We start from the raw sequence: 24,055 nt of genomic DNA, 5'->3' as shown, positions 1-24,055 counted from the left end.
TTTTGTCAAGAAAAAGTTAACATTATCTGAATGCTTATTTATAGCATCAGGACAGAGGGTGCACTGATGTGTGTGTTTGTGTTTTTCGTATAGCAAAGCCACAAAGGGCTATCTGCTCAACCCACCGAGGGGAATAGAACCCCTGATTTTAGCGTTGTAAATCCGGAGACATACCGCTGTACTAGCGGGGGACTGATGCAAGTGAAATGTCTGACGATACAAATATTTTCAAGAGTAATTAAGTAGAATAAAAGAATGGAGCAGAACAGAAAAAAATTAGAACAATGCTTAGATTGGCAGATGAAGAAATCCTTTCAGTTGAGTGTGAGAAGAGGTAAGTATGTTTTGAAAGAGCAAAATTAACCCACTTATACTTAACAACAAATTGTAGAAAGCTAAGATACTTGCAAGGAGCAGAAAGAAATAATTTACTCTCCTGGTACCATGTCTTAATTCAAACTCGAACAACATTATAGATATAGATGATAGTCTTATTTCACAGTCAGCAAACTTACTGTCCCATAAACTTCTAAATATACAAAATTCACACTGTTACCCTTATTTACAATTAAGAATCATTTTCAATGACACCATTATCCAACATTTCATGCTTACCTATGCCATACTCATGACCCTAAGAGAACAGAAGAAACTGGAAGAGAGAGAGAATCTTCAAGCATTCCCATAATCACAAACAATTAAAAACACTTACTCTTAAAAAGTAATGTATTTGTAAAAAAAAAAAAAAATCTTATATTTGTTATAATCTATAAAAAATGAAACAAACATCAATTAACAAAACTTCTGGAGATGTTTTATGCTTCACCAGTTACAGTGGTTAGCTGTTACTCATCAATTCATCTATAAAAACAAGTCTATAAAAGAAAGGGGTACATATGGAATATTTTCAGTTTTATTTTTTGCAAGTCTTATTAAAAGGCACAAAAGGCATAATTTTTAAAGGAAAATGACTGCAATCATAACATCAAAAAGAATTTGGAGTATACACATATTCTACCAGAAATATACATGAATAAACAAGATAACTATCACAGATGACCAATTAGAAATTAGGTGTTGGGTGCTTTGAATGACACTGAATATTTTACTACTCACCATCTGCAACCAGCTGTGGACATAATAGTCATCTCTAAAAAGTTTAAGATTTTAAAAGTAAGAAAGAAACCACTAAAGAAATTTTATTTTATAGAACCACACTTAATTTCTATGTTTGTTTGATATCCAATGTCCACCCTTCAGTAAATTATTACAAAATAGCAAGAATTGTAAAGCCTTACTTGTATAGTTCAGTATAATTTAATATGCTTATTGATAGTTGGGAAAATCAGCATATATGTCAACACTTTCAGAAAGCCAATAAAAGTTGTATGTTTACTCAATGAGATAACCTCTTTTGCTTTCACAGGAAGAGAAATTGCCTTCTCTTCTTTACTAAAACCATATTTTACTGATGCTTCCAAATTTCTCTTTTCATTGAAATCACTATGGTTGCTTGCACTTGCTCCTTATTTTCTACATATCTTGTCAGCACCAATATCTTGAAATTACCCATAACTACTAACATCATGTTCTTAAATCCTAGCTTTCAGCAAAGTTTACAATACAATTGATTGTTATCATAATCTTGACAATGCCAACCCTTCTACAAAACCAGCCATTTTGGTTGAAACTTTCTTATGCCTGGACTCTACTGGTCCATTTTTCTTATTATCTTCACTGATTACTTCTGCAGCAGTGAGATCAACGTACTAGCTTATAATTAAAATATTGGAGTAATTTGATTAGCCAATAAGTGCAACTTCTTTTGTAGCAAACATTTTCTCCACAGAAGGTGAATAATAAACTGACACATGTAACCTTGTCTTGGACTGTGGTTTTTAATTCATATAGTATTTGAACATTGTGATACCTTTACTCAATTCATCCACTGGAATTGTGATTTACTAATCACAATGTGCAATTCAAAAATATGAAAGGTGAGGCACAGCAAGGAAAAATCTTTGCACCAGTTTTTTTTTTTTCATATGTCAAACTGATAAACAGTATGAATTAGTGTACTATCTCATATCTATACTTTCAGATATTGCAAATGCAGGACCAAAACTGTTCTCTCTTAAAAAATATATAATACACTTTCTTTACTTTCATGCATATCTGTACTGAAATGACAATCATAATATATTATTGTATGGCTAACAACATTTATTTACATACAAGTAAAGAGTAAAATACATAAATCCAACAGCATTTCCTTGAAATGTTGTGTGTGAATGCTCCCTAAAACAACCTGATGATATGATGCAAGATTAAAGATTATAGTTAACCCTTTCATGATGGGCTATGGGTCAAATACCATGTTCATCATGTTTGTTGACTTGCATTCAAAATTTTATTGAACTAATATTTTGTGAAATTATGACAATAAATTTGGAATCAAATTGTAGATTATAATTCAAGCTTTAATATTATATGAGTTAATTTCTTACTTCAAAAGTAAATATTAAAAAAAATAACCTAAACATAGATTTTAGTGTGTTGCATGGTATGTAAAATGCAGCACTGGTTAAAATTAGATATTTGTGATGTCAAAATACAAGTCTATAGTTTTGTACAAATTAGGAATTTAAATTATTACTAATATTGACAAGCTAGAGTATAAAGTAAGAACCTCATATCTTTCCACCGTGCAAAGATGTGGCTTATGTACCTAATCAAACAATTGACAGCTTAGAATGTTTTGAATTAAGCACAAAGCTACTCAATGGGCTATCTGTGCCCTGCCCACAACGGGTATCAAAAAAAAGTTTGTTTGATGATATTCTCCATATTGGAAATTTTGTCCAGCAGTAACCGAGTTCAAAAGTCATAGCTAGAAGAGATAACTCTTTGCTTTACTTCTTCATTTATTGTTCTATATTTTAAGAAAATTAATTTTCATATTTTTAAATAGTAATAATCTATATACATATATAATGTATAATAATTGAAATGCGATTGTATATACTAATTTTTTATGATAGTTATGAGGTAAATCAATTGACAGACCCCACATAAAGTATAGAAAATAACAAAATATAAAGTTTTACAGAAAACAAACATTTGAAATGCATTTAGTAGGTTTTAGAGATTACACAAATATTTGAAATCATAACATGAAATCACTTCGTACTCGGAATAGTAACGAAACACTTCATATTTTACAAATAAAATTTTAGTAAAACTAGTTTGTTAAAAAAATCTGATTTTTAGTGTACAAAAAAACTTCTGTAGTAATAGTCTACTAAATTTGATAAAGATACGCATGCTGTATCCAAAGTTATAGTGCAAATACTTAACATGCAAATGTGTAGACAAACTCATGCATATTACACCAAGCCCATTGTCAATGAATCAAATAACAGAGAAATAAAACTTTATGACACTACAGAAGTAAAAAAATTAATAAACTATTAAAATATCAAAAAAATTTAATAGAAATATGACAAATGATGGGGAAAAGCTACACTTGCAGTGAAAAGAGCCAAACTGTAAGAAATCAACAAAATGCACATGAAAAGGATAGCTTTAGAGTATGTTGTTGATAAAAGAAATGCAGTTTAACCCTTTATAGTTTGTGAAACTGTGAATTTTATGTTAGTATTAAAAAAGTATCCTGAAAAACATTCTACAGAAATATTTAATTGCAGGTAGTTGTAACTACTCTAACTTGGAAAATAACCCTTTTCTTTTAATGATTCATCTGATTATTGGGTTCTATATGCATATACCTTTATCAGTCATAAAAAAAATACACTTTAAAATAAAAAGCTAGCCTATATAACATTATAAAGAAAAGTGATCATAACAACACAAAAATCAAGTAGTTGTGACAAACATAATAATCTGCTAATACCATTACTTCACATACTACAGAAATTACAGTGATTTTATATGGAAAATATGTATCTCTACAACTTGAAATAAGTTTTAAAAAACAAGCATGTTAAATCTAAAAAACAATTAAATACAGTGCTACTAACTATGATTACCATTCACAATTTGGAACACATGATAAATATACAACTGGGTTATAATGAGCTGCTAACAAGTGTGTATCTACATAAATAGTACATAAATAGGTATAATATTACAAGTTACATAAGTATTACATTAGTGATACACTAAGCACTATGCATCAATACTATATAAATGAATAAAAAAAACATTACAACTACTGATATTTTGGATTTATTGTTTCAAGATGTAAATCAAATGCAGCAATTGCAAATTATCTCTTTGATGGCAGATGAAAGGACAAATGTTACAGTGAAAATCAAACTTTGTATAGATATCAAAATCTGAAATGCAAGAAACGTTTAGCCTTCTTCCTTGTTCTTAACAAATGTATTATTCACAGTATCAATTGGTAAAGGTAACATGAGATAAAAAATAAACATCCAAACTCAAAAAGCATTTCAATTTCAATGTTATAGGATTAGAAAGAGAGGTGCAAGTACTATAGTTGGAAAAAAGGAAATATTAACAGAACATTTAAGATAAAATCACACATGCTAAACATCCACTGTATTGCTCATAGGTTAGCTTTATGTTGCAAACAAACTGCAGATGCAGTTGAAAGTATGAACATATGTCAGAAGTCCTTATAATTATTTTTTATCACTTTTACAAAATCACTAATAATGAGATACCTTAGAGAAAAATCAAAATATTTTAAATGAATCATAGTTGATACATAAAGATTTGTTTGTTTGTTTTTCATTTCACTCAAAGCTACATGAGGGCTATTTGCACTAGCCATCCCTAATTTAGTAGTGTGAGACTAGAGGGAAGGCAGCTAGTCATCATCACCCACCACCATCTCTTGGGCCACTCCTTTACCAACAAATAATGGGATTGACCTTCACATTATAACACCCCCACAGCTGAAAGAGCGAGCATTTTTGATGCGACAGGGTTTCAAACCTGTGACCCTCAGATTACGAGTCAAATGCCTTAACCCACCTGGCCATGCTTGGCCATGATCCATAAAGAAGTACAATTGGTCCATTAGTTGAGTTTAAATGAAGGTCTTAAGGATGTTAAGAGAACATCAGATCCACTGTTAAATTACCCCGAGAGAAATTCCAAAGAAAGATACTGTCACTGCTGAATTTAAGAAGAAAGTTATTTTCTATTACTTATTTTATAACAAACATATTTCACCAATTGTGGCACTGAGATTTATAAATTTAGTAACTGCACAGACTAAGTTTACTCTGTAGGTTTCTTATTCTTAATCATCTGTGAAACATTCCTCTCCTTTGTACACTACAGCATTGTAAGTAGCTTTATAACATTATAGTATTTTATATATTTAAACCTATTAATATATTTCTCATCAGAAGACAATTCAGTTTGCTTTTCCTTCTCAGAAATTTTGAAATCATTTCACATGACTTGCAATAATTTACAGGTGTTAGTTAATCACTCTGATAGATTTGGAGCACACAAGAGATAGTATCAATAACATGGGAAAGCCTAGAGTTGCAGATCAGTTGAAAAAATAAGTTAAAGGGTGTTATTTTTAATTCTAAGCATAAAGTGAACAAAATAACCAAGTCTATACACCTCAATACTATACAGACATCTTTCATCAATTAGAGATAGTTCACATGACTTCAATATAACAACTTTTCAAAATGACAGATGATCTGTATATACCCAATGTTGGCAGGAAGAGATTATTATTTCAATCACTCTTTAATCCTCATCAGCACACCTTTGAATAGTTATGTTGCAGAACATGAGGCCAAACTGGACCAACACGATGTTACCACCATAGTAAATTCTAGATTGAAATTCCAAAATCCAGTTGCAACAACATAAAAATATATGTACCCTAGAGAAAATGTGTCAGTAAACCAAGAAATTACAAAATTACATTGTTTATCAGTATACAGATATTTAGTCTTAAATCATTCCTTATACAAATAATGTATAAAAAAATGCCAAAGTTTTATTACACTCGAGTGATAACATATGATAAGATTAACATAATACTGCAAAATTCAACTTTAGGAAAACTGAAAGTGTACTTTGGGTTCAACAAGGCCCTAAAAAATGTATTCTTATACCTTATAGTAGGCTTACAATTTACAATCCAATAAGCAGGTTATTTACAACAATTATCAAAGATTTCTTTAAAATAGGACATTAAAAGCAGTCATCACTTAAGACCACTTCTTGAGGAATGCAATCTGCATACAAACTTATCACAATGATGTTATAACCAAACAGACAAGATGATACTGTACTTCTTTGATGAAATATCCTCTATAACAGCTTATATAGTGGTAAAAAAAAAACCTGAAATTTGTTTTGCATGCTACACGACAAATTACAAGTATACTTATGGTCAATGATAGGAGGAGATTACCAAGGACCCTAAATAAATATTTAATTATAGCTACCTACTCTGTCTGCCTGTTTCAAAAACAGTGACACAACAGTTGTGTGACACAACAGTGTCACACTGATGCAGGGTTTCTCTTTGAAAATTACATGAAATGATATAAATTAATAATGATTATGCAATAAGATATACAGCCAAGAAAGTTGTTTGGGTCCATATAGACCCCAGTGTACTGGTGAGGGCAAATGTTAGGCAATATACATCTAGCCTTATATAAATTGCTAAATATTATCAATTTTGTTCAAGCTCTTGTGTAGTTTTCACATTTTACAATGCTATTAATTCCATATTTTAGATTTCCAGGTATAAATTTGATGACACTGACTTGACAACATGGGTAATGATTCTGTTTAAAAAACTGTAAACTTCTTCAGCACAAAACAAAAACATTTGTACAAAAATCCATAAACAAAGAAAATAAAAACATTCAGTTCAGAATCAGTAGTGGATCGGCTAAAGATTAAGGTAAAATAAGTATCAACTCTGAGTTATCATGCAGATTTTGTTTTTGAAATAAGTTTATACATTGTCCCTAGTTAAAATTTAAATTACAATGCTAATAATGTGTTTTTCAGAAGGAATCTCAAGTGGTCAAACAGACAGTTAACACACAGCAGTACGCACCATAGGGACTCAGCTAGTCAACTGACTTGACTAATTGCAGAGTTTCACAAATACCAGTTTTCAGTATTACTGACCTTGACTGCTATAACCCTCATACATAAAATACATACAACTGACTGCAAAAGAGCATTTCATTACCAAAATACAATTACAATATCTATCTGAATCAAAATTAGCAGTGATCATTGTGACAGACTTGTGTGCATTATGATTAATAGACTACTTTTGCTCATAATGCTAAATCTTACGTTCTCCTCCAACAAAAACTTTGACTAAATAAGTTAATACTTCAAAATCATAAAGACTTTTGCTCACTGTTAACAAAACACACAATTCATAGAAAAATTCATATTAATGACCTCCAGTAATTATTTTGAACTTCATATTTCTTTATTATTATTAAGTTAGACAATTTAGATACCCTGAGATTCAAGTAAACAGGTGCTAGAAGATCTTGTCAAAATTACTAAAAAAACTTTTGATGGAGGAAGAACCTTAGAACCAAATACCCTCAGCCCATGAATGTGTGATGAGATGTCAAAGGGTACTTGTAGTTAAAAGCATATTTCAAATCAGCAGTATAATAAATATGGGGTTAATGTGTTACATACCCTCTACCCCCAGAGATAATGTCAAAACCAAAACATGACATGAAATGTCAAGACTAGTATCGAGATGAATCTTCAGAAAAGAATGAACCTATTTTAGTTGCCAGGTTATTGTCTGCAAATACCCAATAAAAGTTTATGCTAGAGTTCAAACACAGCTGTTTAACTAATATAAAGGCATATATAGCTATACATCACCTACTAAAATTAATCTATTTATTTCAATATAAACATCTAAAAACAATTTAAAAAACTGTCAAACACTTCTTGACTTTGTTACAGTTCTAGTCAGTACAGTTAGGAATACACAAAGAAATGTAGAACAGTTGCTTTGGTTAAGCTTAAAATTGTATGAATGGCATTAGATACTTAACTGACATGAAATTACATTCAGATATCATATTTATGTAATCACTACTAACATTCAATGAACATTTAACAACAATGAAACCCATTTCCAAGAAATGAGGTTAAAGCAACCATGTGTAATATAAATGCAACAAAAAAGAATTATGTTTGTAGTTGACATTCAGTTTGCCCACCAGTGGTACAGTCAAATGTCTGGAAATTTGTAATGTTAAAAACCAGGTTCTAATGTTTGTGATGAGGAGATTGCAGACAGCCCATTGTGTAGCTTTGTGCTCAACTTCAAACAAACAAACAGGCTGTCACTGAATATTTAGCAAGAATTAAATGTCTTGATAACAATGTCCTGTTGATATATTTTTCTTTGGATACTTTAATAAATTACAAATGGAAATTTCACACTAACAGATAACTACAGATTAATGAATTGTACTTAAATATTTGATGCTAAAGAAAAGAAAATTCACTAATTTTGTACATCTGTTGCACCTTGTCCTATATAAGTTGTTAATAAAATTTAAAGGCCATATACAAGTGTTCAGATATTTAATATTTGGTAACAGTTTCATCTTCAAAATTACCTACAACTAGGATTATACAAATACCACTTACCCCACCATCATGAACCTTGTAAAACATATATATCAAAATATATCAGTTAGTTCAGCTACGTCACACTCAAATGTTAGTTTCTTCATTCATAACTCTGAGGCACAAAGTTCTAATTCTTATAATTTTATACAGATATTTATATCTGTTACATGATCAAAACTGTTTTGCCTAAACACTTTCTTTACACAATTCCAATCTTCCAAAATTCATTATGCCACATACACACACACACAAAAGCTGCCATCTTAACTCTTGCAACCACTACATTATTTTAGCATGGTATTAACTTTCAACATTTTATCTTACATTCCTTTGTTTTTAAGTAATTCAGAAGTACTCTTGCTTTCACATGAAAGACTACTTCTGCAGGTCACCATATGCACACTTGCAAAAAAGACATTTTTTGTAAAAACATTTTCTTGCATGTTCTATGGACATTTCCCCTTAGTAGACAAGCCATTAATGTCAACTTAATACCACCACCAAATCACAAATGTTTGTTTTTCAAATATACTATAATCCAACACATACTCAGTAAATCAAATAATGCAAACATGTTTTGCTTTTATAAGGGGTAATAATGTTTTTATTCAAATGTCACAATTACAAATAATTATATTTGTAATTATATAGCCAGCTTCATAATTTCTTCATGTACTTTGTTTCAATGGTATAAACAAAAACAATATTCAATAAAGATTTCATTCATCACAGTATTCTGCAATAACTACCATACTCACGAAACAGTAAACTTATCTGATTTGGTAACACTTATTTTATTTAGTGAACATAATAAAAAAAACAAATAACCCACATTTATAAATACTGCAACATAAAAAAACATACCATATTTATATAACCTATATAAAAGCCAAACTGTAGCACATCATGTCACACTTGATTTCTCAAAATAGGAGGAGCTATAAAAGCCAATATACATTTATCTAGACAGAACAGTTCAATTACCGATATTAGAAATAGGAGTGCACTGAAGCACAAGGGGGAGTGCCATAAATCCTTATATGCATAGTGAGTATTGGTATAATAAGCCTAAAGTAAAGACAAAGTATCCAATCATCTAGTCTAGAGCCAAGTGCAAAAAACATATCCTGAAAGTAAAGAAATTGCTTCAATTTTAAATACAAACTGTTTCTGAATTAAGCTATTTTCCATTATATCACCAATGTTTATAAAAAAAAAAATATTTAACCAAACAAAGAAATGAACAAATAAATATTTCTCCAATACATTTGTTGCCTATACATTTCATCTTATACTTTCAGTACATAGCCTAATAATATGTTATGCTTTTCTGCTATTTACTGATCAAGCTTGAACTTGCAAAAATTTCAATTAACTATGAAATGTGAGTTGAAGAATACAATGAGGGGGGAGGGTAAAACTTGCCCCATTATTTTTTTTTAGGCTATATGCTAGTTAAAAAAATAAGAACACTGTGTTTGAACAATTAGCCAAACAAAGTATCTTTATTAAGCCAATTTTATTTGGTACCATATAAACAAACTGTTTAAAACCTGATGATAACAAAACATTCTCCACACATTGTAAATTTGTTACTGTATTAAACATTTAATACATTTTTGTTACCAATTCAAATCATTTCTAAACTGTATAGCTTACTAAACCTCATCACAAGTTATCTAATGTCTTTTCACTGAAGAAAATTTCTGCAACTTTAAAAAAGATATGATTTTAACAATAATATTTACACAATTCACAATGAAATCTTTCAGAAACTATAAAACTCTCAAATCCACAAATTTACTAATACATAATAGTTTCTTTCTAGTTCTATCCAATCATACTTAAACTTATTTTGTAGCTGCTTTCAAAGCTGTGTTTTGTTAGTAACAGATCAAACAACTGGTTGTGACACTATACCAGGGCCAAAAATTAAGAGAAGCATTGGAACACCAAGAAATAGATAACATTTTCAAAAAGAGGTCTGCCTATAAACAAAACAGTCTGCTTGTCGATTCATTTTACAATTTTCTTGTACATCTTAAATAATAACTATTTTTACTAAGAACTGCAAAAAAATTGTAAAAAGAATTGACAAGCAGACTGTTTTGTTTTTGGTTTTTTTTACAGGCAAAACTCTATGCAGCTAAGAAGTGAAAATATTACCTTTTTTTCTTTCATGAATTGCACTAAAAATGGAAGAATATAAAATGAAATCTAAATTTTAAAATATTTTTGAGTTAAAATTGTTTAAACATTCAGAATTAACATAAAAAATTGTCTTAGTAATTTGTGGTGAGAATTAAGTAAAAAGCTTAAGACCTGTCTTCCAGCAGTACAACTAATTTTAGAATAAGTTATTTTGTTCATCCTAAACTGTTGTGCAGAAGTGTTTGTGTGCAAAGTACTTCAAAATCCATAACAACCTAAAAATATAATCATAACTAATTTTGAAAACACTACTATGCTTAAAAACTATTGAATTTTGTTGTTGAATATTGACATATAATTTGTGACACACTAAAATAATGAAGTTAATCAATTTTATCACCCTAAAACTTCAAGAATAAAAAACTAAAAAAAAATGACTGGTATTGGTTTTAGGCCTATATTATGTGCAAGTTAACTATATACTTTTACTGTTGAAAATGAAACTTTTTCTAAGTGTGCAAAAATCAATACACATTTGACAAATGCTACTGTTCTTCATAGAAAAAAAACAGAAATAAATGCCAATGTTTTGTTGTTGTTTTGTTTTTTTATTTATTACCATACACTACCAGTAAATTCAATAATAAAATCAATTTGAAAGTTTACTAAATCATTACAAGTAGCTCAGTTGGGTAATAATCCAACAACCACATTGCTCCTATCTTAATTTTTTATAACATGACTGATATGAAAAAAAATGGTGAAAGGCAAACACTTAACATTTTGTAATTAAAATTAAACAGGTACTAATTAAACTACTACATCTAACTTCATATGTTAGTGTTCATAAATAGAATGTCTGTTTCAATTTTAAGTAATTACTTATACAGTCATAGAAGTTGCACTTTTGCTTAATTTGTCATCAACAATACAAAAGCACCTTTCTGATAAGTTATAACCAAATTTAAAATTGATTTTGTAGCAAGTTTCACTTAACATATGTATACAGATTATTACTATTTGGAAACAAATTTTCTTAAATATAAAACAGTAAATAAAGTAAGGAAAATAATTCATTTCCAGTTGCAAACAGTGTACTTGGTTGCTGCTTGTCATAGATTGCTAAAGCTTAAAAAATTTTGTATGTGAAGAATGTGAAATGAAATAATGTTTTTTAGGTTTCACATATACATTTGAAAAACCAAGTAATATATATTACTATATCAAAAAATTGCATTATAATTTATCACCTTTAGGAACTAAACTGCATTTGCATGTAAAAAAAATATGGTATTACAAACAAGCTTAAAACTCAATTTACCAGCAGAAAGACACACCACCATTATATTTGCAAGTAGCTGAGAAAACCACTTGTGGGACATTCTCAGCTTTTGACTGATTATTCACATGTCATTTTTATAAGTGCATGTATATAAGAGAAAATGTTTTAAAAAATAAAAAGAGTTGAGTGGGTCCACTGTTTGGTTCATTAAATATAGTGTTTGTTTGTGGTTAAGCACAAAGCTACAAAAAGGGCTGTGTTCTGCCCATCACAGGTACTGAAACCCCATTTTTCGTGTTGTTAGTCCACAGACATACTGCAGTGCCAATGAGTGGCCTAAATATAGTGATAGTTCACCAAATAAAAAATAGAAAAGTTTATTTTACATACTAGCTTGTCAATATCAGTAATTTGAGTACCTAACTCTTACAAAACTACAGACATTTCTATTTTGACAAACAACTAACCATGTGACCTGCACACAAAAAAATTGATGTGTAGACATCTTTTGTTAATATTTACTTTTAAATTTAGAAAATATAAAATATGAAAATTTGAATTATAATATACAGTCTGATATCAAACTGAATGTCAAATTCATAAAATAGTAGTTCAATAAAATTTTAAATGTGAGTCACAAAACAATGATCACCTGGCTTTTGACCTGTGACTCACCTGAAAAGGGTTAAGATGTTTATCTTATAAAATTAAGAGCAGTTCCAAAATCTTTTTTAAAAGACCACAAACAAACCAAAAATAGGAAAATAAAATCTTATGTGAGAATAAGCTATTAGTGAAATGGGTCATTCCATGTCAAATCATCCAAAGAATGCCTTGAAAAAAATTCACATGTGCTCATCTACCCATATAATGAAAAACTGCAAAAGATTAGATCAATATCTCTAATAGTTTCTGATTTACAGCTCTTTAAATTTAATTAATTTTTTTTTTATTTTTAGCGAATTCATTTTCGGGCAACTTTGGCTACTTAAAGCTGCAAAAGTAATGGTGGTAGAAGGCGGAAATTTGCTACACTGTCTGAATTAATCTCACAGAATTCAAAAATTGTCTCAAACCAAGTTTATCTCTCTTAGGATTTGCATAGTGAGGTGGTAAAATCACCTTAAAACCCAAAATCGTAAAAAAACATTGGTTTATGTAATAAGCCATAGCTCTAATACTTAATATGATACAAAGCTGAAATTTGTTTTCAAATATCCTATAACATATCAATTGATAAATCAGCAATTGTTGTAATTAAAAGTCTGTTAGATCTCCTGTAAAAAAATTTAGTTGCATGCAACTTTTTATGATTTAGCTAAAAATAGCCCTAATTCAGGACAGTTTGACCATGTAACCAGTTATTCAGTCTTTTTAGGTTTTTACCATTTATTCTTACATTTCTGAATATGATCTACAACAAAAATCAAGTTGGTGTCAACCTACATTTTGAGTTATAATTTTTTAAAGTATCCTCTGACCATACGTTATTTTTAAAAAATTCGGTTCAGGTGTGTTACTGTGTGCAAATATATCCATACAATTTTGAAAAAATACCTGTCAGAATTTTATGAATCCCACTGAAATATTCTAACCAGCCTTTCACAATGTTAAATAATGAAGTTGTAAGAAACAAGAAAGAATTAATTCATTTCTGAACAATTTTATTGGCATAACTAGTTAGATCACTTGGCAATGCAAATATATTGTGTATGCATTACAGTTATGCAGATATGGCTGAGTTTAAGATTCATAATATAATAAATACAAAAATAAATTAGACACAAAAGGCACAGTGCTACAACAGGGGATAACTGAGAAAGATTATAGTCGCACCAAACTGCAATATTCGTGACAATGAAATGTTTCAAAAACTGTTTTGGTGATAACTTAGCTTTAACAACATCAAATAAACATTGCTTTGTTCAGACAGCTAGAATAAATTTCTGAAATTCAAGTTTGATTATGTTGAGATCACTTTGACTTAGAACATAGTGGCAAGCACTACTGCCTTGCACAGTAGGTGCACTTATCAGACATAATATGTTGGAAAGGAATCCAGCTTTCATCTTTATGTGACCTTGCAGGCCATGAGAACAGTTTGTTTTTTGATTTCTTCATCAATGACACCAACACATCAGAATGTTCATCTGATCTATATTTTATGCTTCCCACATACAATTCATGATTGTATATGCATGCCACATATTTCCCTTGCCAATAATTGTCATTGCTATCATTAGACTTTATTTCAGCTGCTCAACATCACTTTCACTGCTACTACCAACAGTTACAACTGTGTACACATCATCATCTGATAGCCTTCTCATATACAATTTGTTGGTAGAGTGGGGAATAAAGCTATGATGTGACCTAATACCTGCTACAGTTTTGCATTTTTCATAGCACTCAAGTAGATCAAACTTTACACAATTCTGCAAAACTGATTTCTGATTGCCAAGAAAGAACTGAATGCCCTGAATGTGATCCTTTGCCCAATAGTACATATCAGAGACACTTAAAATTTGATAATTTATTATTTTTCACAACCTTGATTTTTTGAAGATCATGTTCAGAGATGTAAGTATATATGGTAAAGGTTGATTAGAATATTTCAATGGGATTTATAAATTATTTCAAAATTGTATGGATATATTTGCACACAGTAACACACCTGAATTGAAGTTTTTTTTTCAAGTAAACAATATATGGTCAGAGGATACTTTAAAAAATTACAACTCAAAAAATAGGTTGAACACCATCTTGATTTTTTTGTAGATCATATTCAGAGATGTAAGAATATATGGTAAAAATCTGAAAAGACTGAATAACTGGTGACATGGTCAAACTGTGGCCTGAATTAGGGCTATTTTTAGCTAAATCATAAAAAGTTGCATGCAACTAAATTTTTTTACAGGAGGTCTAACAGACTTTTAATTACAACAATTGCTGATTTATCAATTGATATGTTATAGGATATTTGAAAACAAATTTCAGCTTTGTATCATATTAAGTATTAGAGCTATGGCTTATTACATAAACCAATGTTTTTTTTATGATTTTGGGTTTTCAGGTGATTTATCACCTCACTATGCAAATCCTAAGAGAGATAAACTTGGTTTGAGACCATTTTTGAATTCTGCGAGATTAATTCAGTCAGTGTAGCAAATTTCAGCCTTCTACCACCATTCCTCTTCCAGCTTTAAGCAGCCAAAGTTGCCCAAAAATGAATTTGCTAAAAGTAAAAAGAATTAAATTTTACAGAGCTGTGAATCAGTAGCTATTAGAGATATTGATCTAATCTTTGACAATTGTTCATCATATGGGTAGATGAGCACATGTGAATTTTTTCAAGGCATTCTGAGGGGGTCAGCTGGAAAATTTTCAAAAATCTGGATGATTTGACATGGAATGACCCAAATGTAATCAATCAACCAGGTAATTCCCCTAAGTAAGCAGCTCTACATTTTGTATAGAGATAGAATAAAATCAATATTGAGATACAATAACCTAAACTTTATTGAGAATTTATTTACATATTTAATTTTAAGCTCAGTTAATTTTATGTTTCTGAATTTTACATCTCTAAAATAAAGTAGGTGACCTTTGTGTCATTATTCTGATTTTGGCTTACTACACAGGAAAAGTGTAATTAAATGTATTATTTAAAAAAAAAAAAAATACCAATAACTTTAAAACAAACCTTGTTAATCAGATGTTCTGTGACAACCTCTCTTAGTCCTGTGTATAGTCTTTCTCCATGCTTATGTAATACCATTGTATATGCATTTCTATACAGCTCTTCAAAACTCAACCCACTGTTATTCTTTTTCTGAATTTCTTGAATAGCATTTTTTAGAAGAGCCCATATGTTTTGTACATATTTCTCATCCATAGTCATCTGCAAGGTAGAACATTACATACAATTTTAATAGTTATATACAAACTTAAAAAATTGCATTTATATGACATAGTCTTTATAAATTAAAAAATAACATTTTAATTATACAATTTAATAAACTGAAAAAAATAATAAATGTATTTTCTGAATCACTGTAAACTATATAAAATAATTACTACATGCAGTCCTAACATACAACTCCCCAGAGTGAACATAGTTTTGAAATTAAAATATATAAAGATGACATGTTTCACTTAGTTTTTTAATAAATTTAAGAAGTTTCAAAATATTCAGACAAACAGGAAAAGCAAGAAATAAAGTCTAATGGTTATTCACTTGCAAGAAATTTTAAAACCTACAAAGGTTCTGTTCATGAATTTTTAAGTGACTGGTAATTCTCATGGTTAATGTTAAAAGTGTTACCAGGTGCTGAAGCTGTAAAGACATTCCTTAGATGGTAGTGTTGGTCCAGGGCAAGCAAATAGCACTGTGTGTGTAGAATAGCAGAAATACTTTTAGATGTTTAGATGTTTTTCTATACAAATTAGTGATATTTAACAATTCCTGTTAAATATGGAGTACCAGAAATGGCTCCCAGTGTCACGTATATCTTTTGATACCAACCATTATAAGCAAAACCTTGCATATTAATTATAGATCAAGATATTATATTTTTATAGAAATCATTAGTTACACCTTAACTACATACTGCAATCCATTTTTGTCTTATTATTTAAGAAAGAATAGATTTATTGGATAGGTTTAGAGCAAAGCTACTTGGATGATTCTCAAGATTACTTTATCTTGCATAGATAGGTTAAGATCTCTTAGCAAAAGAAGGAAAGACATGATCTTGATGAAACTGCATAAAGAACAGCAACTGCCTATTGTGGAGACAGGTGTAGAGGACAACGTTTCAAAAGTATTCCGCCTTTTGTCTTCAGGTTAGTGTGTGGGTGCGTGCGTAAGGTGTTGCTGGTCTCTTATAGCGTAAAGGTGGATTGTGGAGAGCATGATACGATTGGTTGGATTATCACGGTTTTTGATTGAAAGAGATTTCCTGTAGATTCAACAACAAAAAAAAAACAAACAGTGATAATCAAACCAATTGTAACACCCTCTCGACAATCCACAATGACACTATAAAAGACCGACAACATCTTACACACAGATTGACCTGAAGACAAAAGGCAGAAGACTTTCAAAATATTATCCTCTACACTTGTGTCTCCACAACAAGTAGTTGCTACCATCCGTTATACAAAGTTTCATCATGAATACTCTGCCCAAACAATCTATCAAAGAAGACATGATCTTACTGAAATTTAAAAGATTATTTGGGGGATTAATAGAATAAAGGCATCTGATTTCTTAGTCACACATCCTGAAGAAAATAGGAAAAGATACAAGTTGAATATCTGGAAAAGGCACACAAGGCTCCAATTAAAATACTTTTACTATTTCTAACAAGGTTATTAGCTTGTGGAATGAATGACATTAGCAGCAGTGATGAATGGCATCTCACAAGAATTGAAAGATTGATTTCTTGAAAAATAAAGGGTGGGTTTAATTTTTGATTTTACTTAAAAGTGGATATGTAAGTACAGCTTTGAAGAACCAGATAGTCATTTGCTATAATGAATACTCCTTAGGTCATGCAATCCTTCCACTTGCAGATGGAGTACTTGTTTCTGAGCAATGACTAAGTGAAAATATTCAGCTGAATGGGAGCAATGCTACAACCATACATAGATAACTTGCAATAACTAAATCTGAATTGATACAATGTAAGTCAAAGAATCTTGGAATCAAGACCAAGTTAAAAAGATATTTTTCATAAAAAATTTCTCTATTTTTTTAAATATTATGTAAGCAAATATAAGAATAAAAACCTGAATATACAACTTTAAGTTTTGTTTAACACGAAGTTTACTTTTCATAAGTTGTTGATACAAGTTCATCAGTGTTTTAAACTTGAAAATTTGGGATACTAAACTAGTTTATGTATAACACTTTAAAGGGCTAAAAACAGCCATATAATTACTATCATCTTTAGAATGATGTGTAGAAGGATGAATTAATATGTAAACTTCATTAATCTCAAGGGAATACTTTTAGTCATTTCTGTCAGTGGCCTTCATTGATCTCATGTGCCTAAGTGATAATTGCATGCAATTCATATATGAAGTGTTTTCTTACTATAATTTGTAAATTAGGTCCCAGTATCATACACCAACTTGTGGATAACTTGATATGTCTTGATTTTGCAAAATATTCTATTAAGTGTGATTGAAAACGTAATTCATGTAAAACATATTTTGTAATGCTAAAACATTCCCTAATGGGATATTAAAGCTGGTACCACTTATCAATGTTTTTTGAATACATTTCTACATTTTTATTTATTGGGTACATTTTCCTTTTTTCAAGCTATGATACCTATATTTATAAATTTTTTTTGTCTTTTTCTTATACTGTTACTCACATTCACCCCAAATCATTTTTTCTTTTAGAAAATACAAAATCATTTTTTTTTCATTTGTCTCCTAAGTATTCCTTATGATAGGCTACTTCAAGCACTTTCATATTTCCACGCTATAATGTCCGATAAATGACACTCCCCATAAATCAGGTATGAGAACTATGACTATACGTTGGTCAGCCTTTTTTGTAAAGGTATTCTTAAAAACAATCTAGTGATCCATTTTTCTCACATTTATAAATTAGGTATTATAAAAACTAAGTGAATTCTTAATAGCTACAGTTGTAATCATCTTGCATAGCAGTCGAGAGATAGAATTATGACCTAAAAGTTTGTACTTTGAAAAAAAAAAACACCAAAAAATGAGATCCATTCCATGATCTACCTACTATGCAATATTTAATGACAATGGATACTTTTTTGTAGTTTCACCATTTATTAACAAAAAACATCTGCAACAAGGAAAATTATTTATTCACAAATTCACATCAATTTCTATTATACAACAGATTGTAATAAGTTAATTTGTATTTGAAAAAAATAATTTTATTTATCATAAATGGTCAAATGTTCCTTTTTCCAAAAATCCCTTTTCAATACCTATATATATATATATATATATATATATATAATTTTATACAAATGTAGCTTCACCTATTGCCTAAACATCTGGTCTAAAAAATAATACCATATCTTGTATACTTAAAAAAATTCAAATGTTATTTGCGATATGGTCTTGAGTTATTAAATATTTAATTATTTACAAAGCATGCACAGTAGTCAAGTTATTTTACTATCATTCAGAGTGTTTAATAACAATTAATTAATGAGTGTATCGTAGACTTCCATATATGACTGAGAAATTCTGGTAACAATGACTTTAGAAACACAAATGGTGAATGTAATTATCATGAAATACATTTCCCCTTGCACTTCTCTGAAGAAAATTATAACTTATGTTATTTACCGACATTTTAAATAACTCTTTTCCCAAGCCATCAGTTTGTCTGAACTTATTACATCATCACAATTTAAGAATTTGAAGTAATTTAATCATATTTTTACACCTTTTGTAATATTAACATTCTTGTTGGCATGCCACACGTTTCTGTGGAGAAGTATTAAAAATTCAGATTACATGCAGTTTGAAAATTTTTCAAAATTCCTTCCACTTGCTATTTAAATTATCATCACAGTTTTATTGTTGGAAAAACAGTTTCATATATTATAATTCTGAATAGTTAAATGTTTAACTTGAAGACGTATAGTCATTAAACATTCTTTATGCAGATAGGTTAAAACTTCTTAAATTATTTCCTCTTGAGAAAAGGAAGAGTAAAAGATGATCTCACTGAACTTAATGCAATTGTCTGTGAGAACAATAAAATAAAGATCTGTTGTTGTGCTTTGCTGTATTCTGAAGATAACAGAATGACAGAATACATGTTTAAAAGTGAAAAAGATCAGCTTATGGAGTGATATGCTTTCAGTGGTATTTAAGTGGCATCTTACAAGGGAAAAATTGATTAATTTTTGGAAAATAAAGATATGTTTAATATTTTCCTTTCCATCAGGGATGGGTGTACAAAGACAGTCATGTTTATGCTATGTAACTAGACCTTTCTTCAGGGTTGCTAACACTACATACTTCAAATTTATTGTTTTGTCATTTTAATATCTGTTGCCATCCTGTGTTACTACAGCTTTTCGACAGAATTGCACTTCTTGATAGTAGTTGAGTGTGGAGTGACATTTTTATCGTAAAATTGGCAATCCTGTCTTCTTTGAAAAGAATTTAATCAGTAACATTTATAAGGTTACTCTAAAATTTTTAACCATACAGATTTGCAATATCTATCAACATTTTATTTTCAATTAATCAGTGTATGAAGAAAAATAATATAACTACTACTACAGCTTCTGTAATTATAAATTACTTCCTAATTCATAATTGACCTTGAACAAATACTTTATAGAACATTTGAAAAAGGAAATTTTAAAATATAAAATGTGTATACAACTGATTATGATACACTTCACATCTTAGAGCCAAAAAAAGTTATATTCTCACCAGGTTTTACATTACAATAATAATAATTATATCTATTTACATTTGTCATCAGCAATGGCACTGGATGGGAGGCTTCAAGTTTAAAATACTAATAATAATATGACATTACACAAGGATTTTACATATCTGTTTACGAGAAGGTAAATCACTGTATAGTCATGTTTAACCAACATAAATTGTACAGAACGTAACACTTATCTTATAAGTCACTGTTATAAACACCAGTTTGACAGAAAATTTGTAAGTTACATGGCCCACACATTTGATATGCTCTAGAATTAGGTGAAAAGCCTCATCGGCAACATGTCAAACAACATAGGGACAATATAAAATAATTAAAGATTGAAATCAGTTTACAAATTTATAACACATACACTTCTAAAAACCAATCATTATTATTTTGTCCCATTGTAAGATCTAGCTGTGAACATTTTAAAGATTCCTTCTTAAAAACAAACTTTTTTTCACATTCAGTGTCAATATAGGTTACCACTGAGAATATAAACAAATATTACTTATTAAGCATGACTTTCATAATAAACTACATGTGAAAGCCATAAAATAAGAAATCAAATAAAGTAAACCTTTGTGAAAGACAGACATCAAATCTTGATTTTCCAACTTCAATGGTGAATTCAAATTTGAAAAAAATATCTATCTTTCAAACAAAAACAAGAGCTCAAGTGCATGGACATCTGCAGAGTATTTTCCCTCTTAGAAGATGAGAAACATATTTCTTTATTCATTCAGTATACACACACACAACACTGATTTAGAACCCCCACCTCTTAAGAAACTTCTATGGACTGATGTCTAAGTTATCAAGTTTCTAATTTTTTGACTTGTCACTTTTTTTATTCTAAGTGACTTATCAGTTTCAATTTCAAGAACTTGAAGTGTGGAGAGAGTCAAAAGCAATAAAGTATTGTATAGTGATTAAACTTTCAAGTTTGAATACAAGTATAATTATATCAAATTCATAAGCTAGTTGGTATGATCTGTTACACTTTAGCTAACCCTAATTTTGCTTTTTGCTTAATCTGTATCTAAGCCTTTTCTGGTTAACTTTGAATTAACATTAGAACACGACAATGAATAGCATAATAACTGTTAATAAGTCTTACATAGTTACACTAAACTTTTAACGTACGTAGTAACACTAATAGTAATAATAATATATACAATTTTTTAATAACACTAACAAAGCACAAATAACAAATTTAAACTTAGCAATTACTCACAGGAAATGCTCTTATTCTCATTTTAGTATCCTTCTTGCCCGATTTCAAACTCATTTTGCTATTTCAAAAGCGTCTATACTTGTTTATAATATGCAAAATACATACAGCGTTTTTAAACACTTTATCGGGCTGTGGGGTAATAATACTCTTGATTGTCCCTTACTGACCCGAGTCAAAGCGACGTGTAACCGTGAGCGTAAACTCAAATCAGTATTTACTGCCACACTTCACCGTTCTTTTCAACCCTCAGTTAGGACTATCGACCGAAAGCTTAGCATTAATTCTAAATATTTACCTTCCGACACGAAAAAGTGTACGGAAAGTTAAACTAATTAAGACACAAAATATTTGATTAAAATCTTATAAACTGAGTTAAAAATAATACATATGTAACTCTTTTTAAATCCGAAAAATGCAATATCTAAATATCGTGTTTTCTAGATACATAAAAGGCGGTTTTATACAATAAAACAAAATACGAAGCTGCAGCTTTTTAACTCTTAATAGCAAATTTTGCATCCTTTCAATTAAAAATTTTGATTCTTAAAATTACAATACCTTTGTTTATTTTGTGGGAAATCGTAAAACAGTTAAAACTGTGTATAGTTTAAAATTTACATAAATAATAGATGTCAATATTAGTGTATTAATATTATTGGAAAAACAGCTATACTTCAATATTAAAACCACTTGTTAAACAACAATAATTTTCTAAACCTTATTAGTTTGTTTGTTTGTTTTAGAATTTCGCACAAAGCTACTCGAGGGCTATCTGTGCCAGCCGTCCCTAATTTAGCAGTGTAAGACTAGAGGGAAGGCAGCTAGTCATCACCACCCACCGCATACTCTTGGGCTACTCTTTTACCAACGAATAGTGAGATTGACCGTAACATTATACGCCCCCACGGTTGGGAGGGCGAGCATGTTTAGCGCGACGTGGGCGCGAATCCGCGACCCTCGGATTACGAGTCGCACGCCTTACGCGGTTGGCCATGCCAGGCCTACATTACGACAGACTCGAGAAACAGAACATCCAAAGCAGTTTAATAATGTGACGTATATCTTCATATCAATTAGGTCTTATAGTATTCTTGATGAGGCCGCAAAGGCGAAACTTAAGTTCAGACAAAACACTTTTTTATCTTCTGCATAGTGAGTGTTATTTTTTGTTTTATTTTTTCCAACTTTTATTTCCAAAATATAATACTTACACCAGGCTTAGATAGTCTTCAGAATAACAACAATTGTGCATGTATTTGAATACTTCGGGTGTTACACTCACAAATCCAAAAACAAAAACTTGATTACATTATGTCGAACGAAATCTTTATGACATGTTGAATAAACAAAAATACAAAGTTCCTTCGATTTTTAAAGAGCATTTTTCTCTCTCTCTCTCTATAAATGTGTATGTGTGTGTGTAAAACATCTTTTGAGTCAATTTCTTTTTGCCTGTAGGTTTTCATTCTCTGTATAGATTTTTTTCAACAATTTTAGAAGATTGAAACTTTGATGCAGTAAATATATTTTGGTCAAAAGCTTATATTACGTCACACTAGGCATAGGCAAATGAAGATAATGCTTGCAATACCAATGTTACCATTCACATATACAACCCTGCCCAGAAATTTTCATGTTTTTTAGTTACATCGATTTATAACAACTTTCGTTTTGACGGTAAAATGTAATATATAACATTCTCGTTTATTTCTTTATCACTTAGTTTTTCAGTTTAGGTCGATTTCAAGTAATACAGTCGTGTCATTTATATATGACCTGTGGCGTAGCCAACATCTAAAGTATGTGACCACATACATGCCGAGCGTGGTAAGGGGATCTGGGAAGCAATTCGTTATGAATAATAATATATTCAAATAAAATTTGAAGGAAGAAATGCGAAGAGATTAATTCTGTATTTCTCTATATTTTATGTTTACACGTTAAATATATATTGAATATCTTTTAAAAAAGGTGAGAATGATGCTTGAATATATAAGCACCGTTAAATCACTTCCACCAATCCTTCCTGTCAAAAACAAAAAGTTAAATGTTTAATATGATTTTTCTATACAGTGCATAAAAATAGGAAACTCAAAAGTAAAGTGAAATGTTGCATATAGTTGGCCCGGCATGGCCAAGCGTGTTAAGGCGTGCAACTCGTAATCTAAAGGTCGCGGGTTCGCATCCCTGTTACGCCCTTTCAGCCATGGGGACGTTATTATGTTACAGTCAATCCCACTATTTGTTAGTAAAAGAGTAGCTC

At 30.1% G+C, this 24,055-nt stretch overlaps 1 protein-coding gene across 1 annotated transcript in view; it reads right to left on the bottom strand.

The window, feature by feature from the left end:
* Positions 1-22,190, bottom strand: part of LOC143253274 (cullin-3-A-like) — a 115,922-nt gene extending 93,732 nt beyond the window's left edge. Inside the window, 2 exon segments of the mRNA XM_076506869.1 lie at positions 15,801-15,998; positions 21,793-22,190. Of these exon segments, the coding sequence (XP_076362984.1) occupies positions 15,801-15,998; positions 21,793-21,846 (252 nt within the window). The 5' untranslated portion in view covers positions 21,847-22,190.
* Between the last annotated feature and the right edge of the window lie 1,865 nt (positions 22,191-24,055).

Source organism: Tachypleus tridentatus, chromosome 6, assembly GCF_004210375.1.
Source record: "Tachypleus tridentatus isolate NWPU-2018 chromosome 6, ASM421037v1, whole genome shotgun sequence".
NCBI lineage: Eukaryota > Metazoa > Arthropoda > Merostomata > Xiphosura > Limulidae > Tachypleus > Tachypleus tridentatus.
This window is presented reverse-complemented; position numbering and strand designations above follow the sequence as displayed.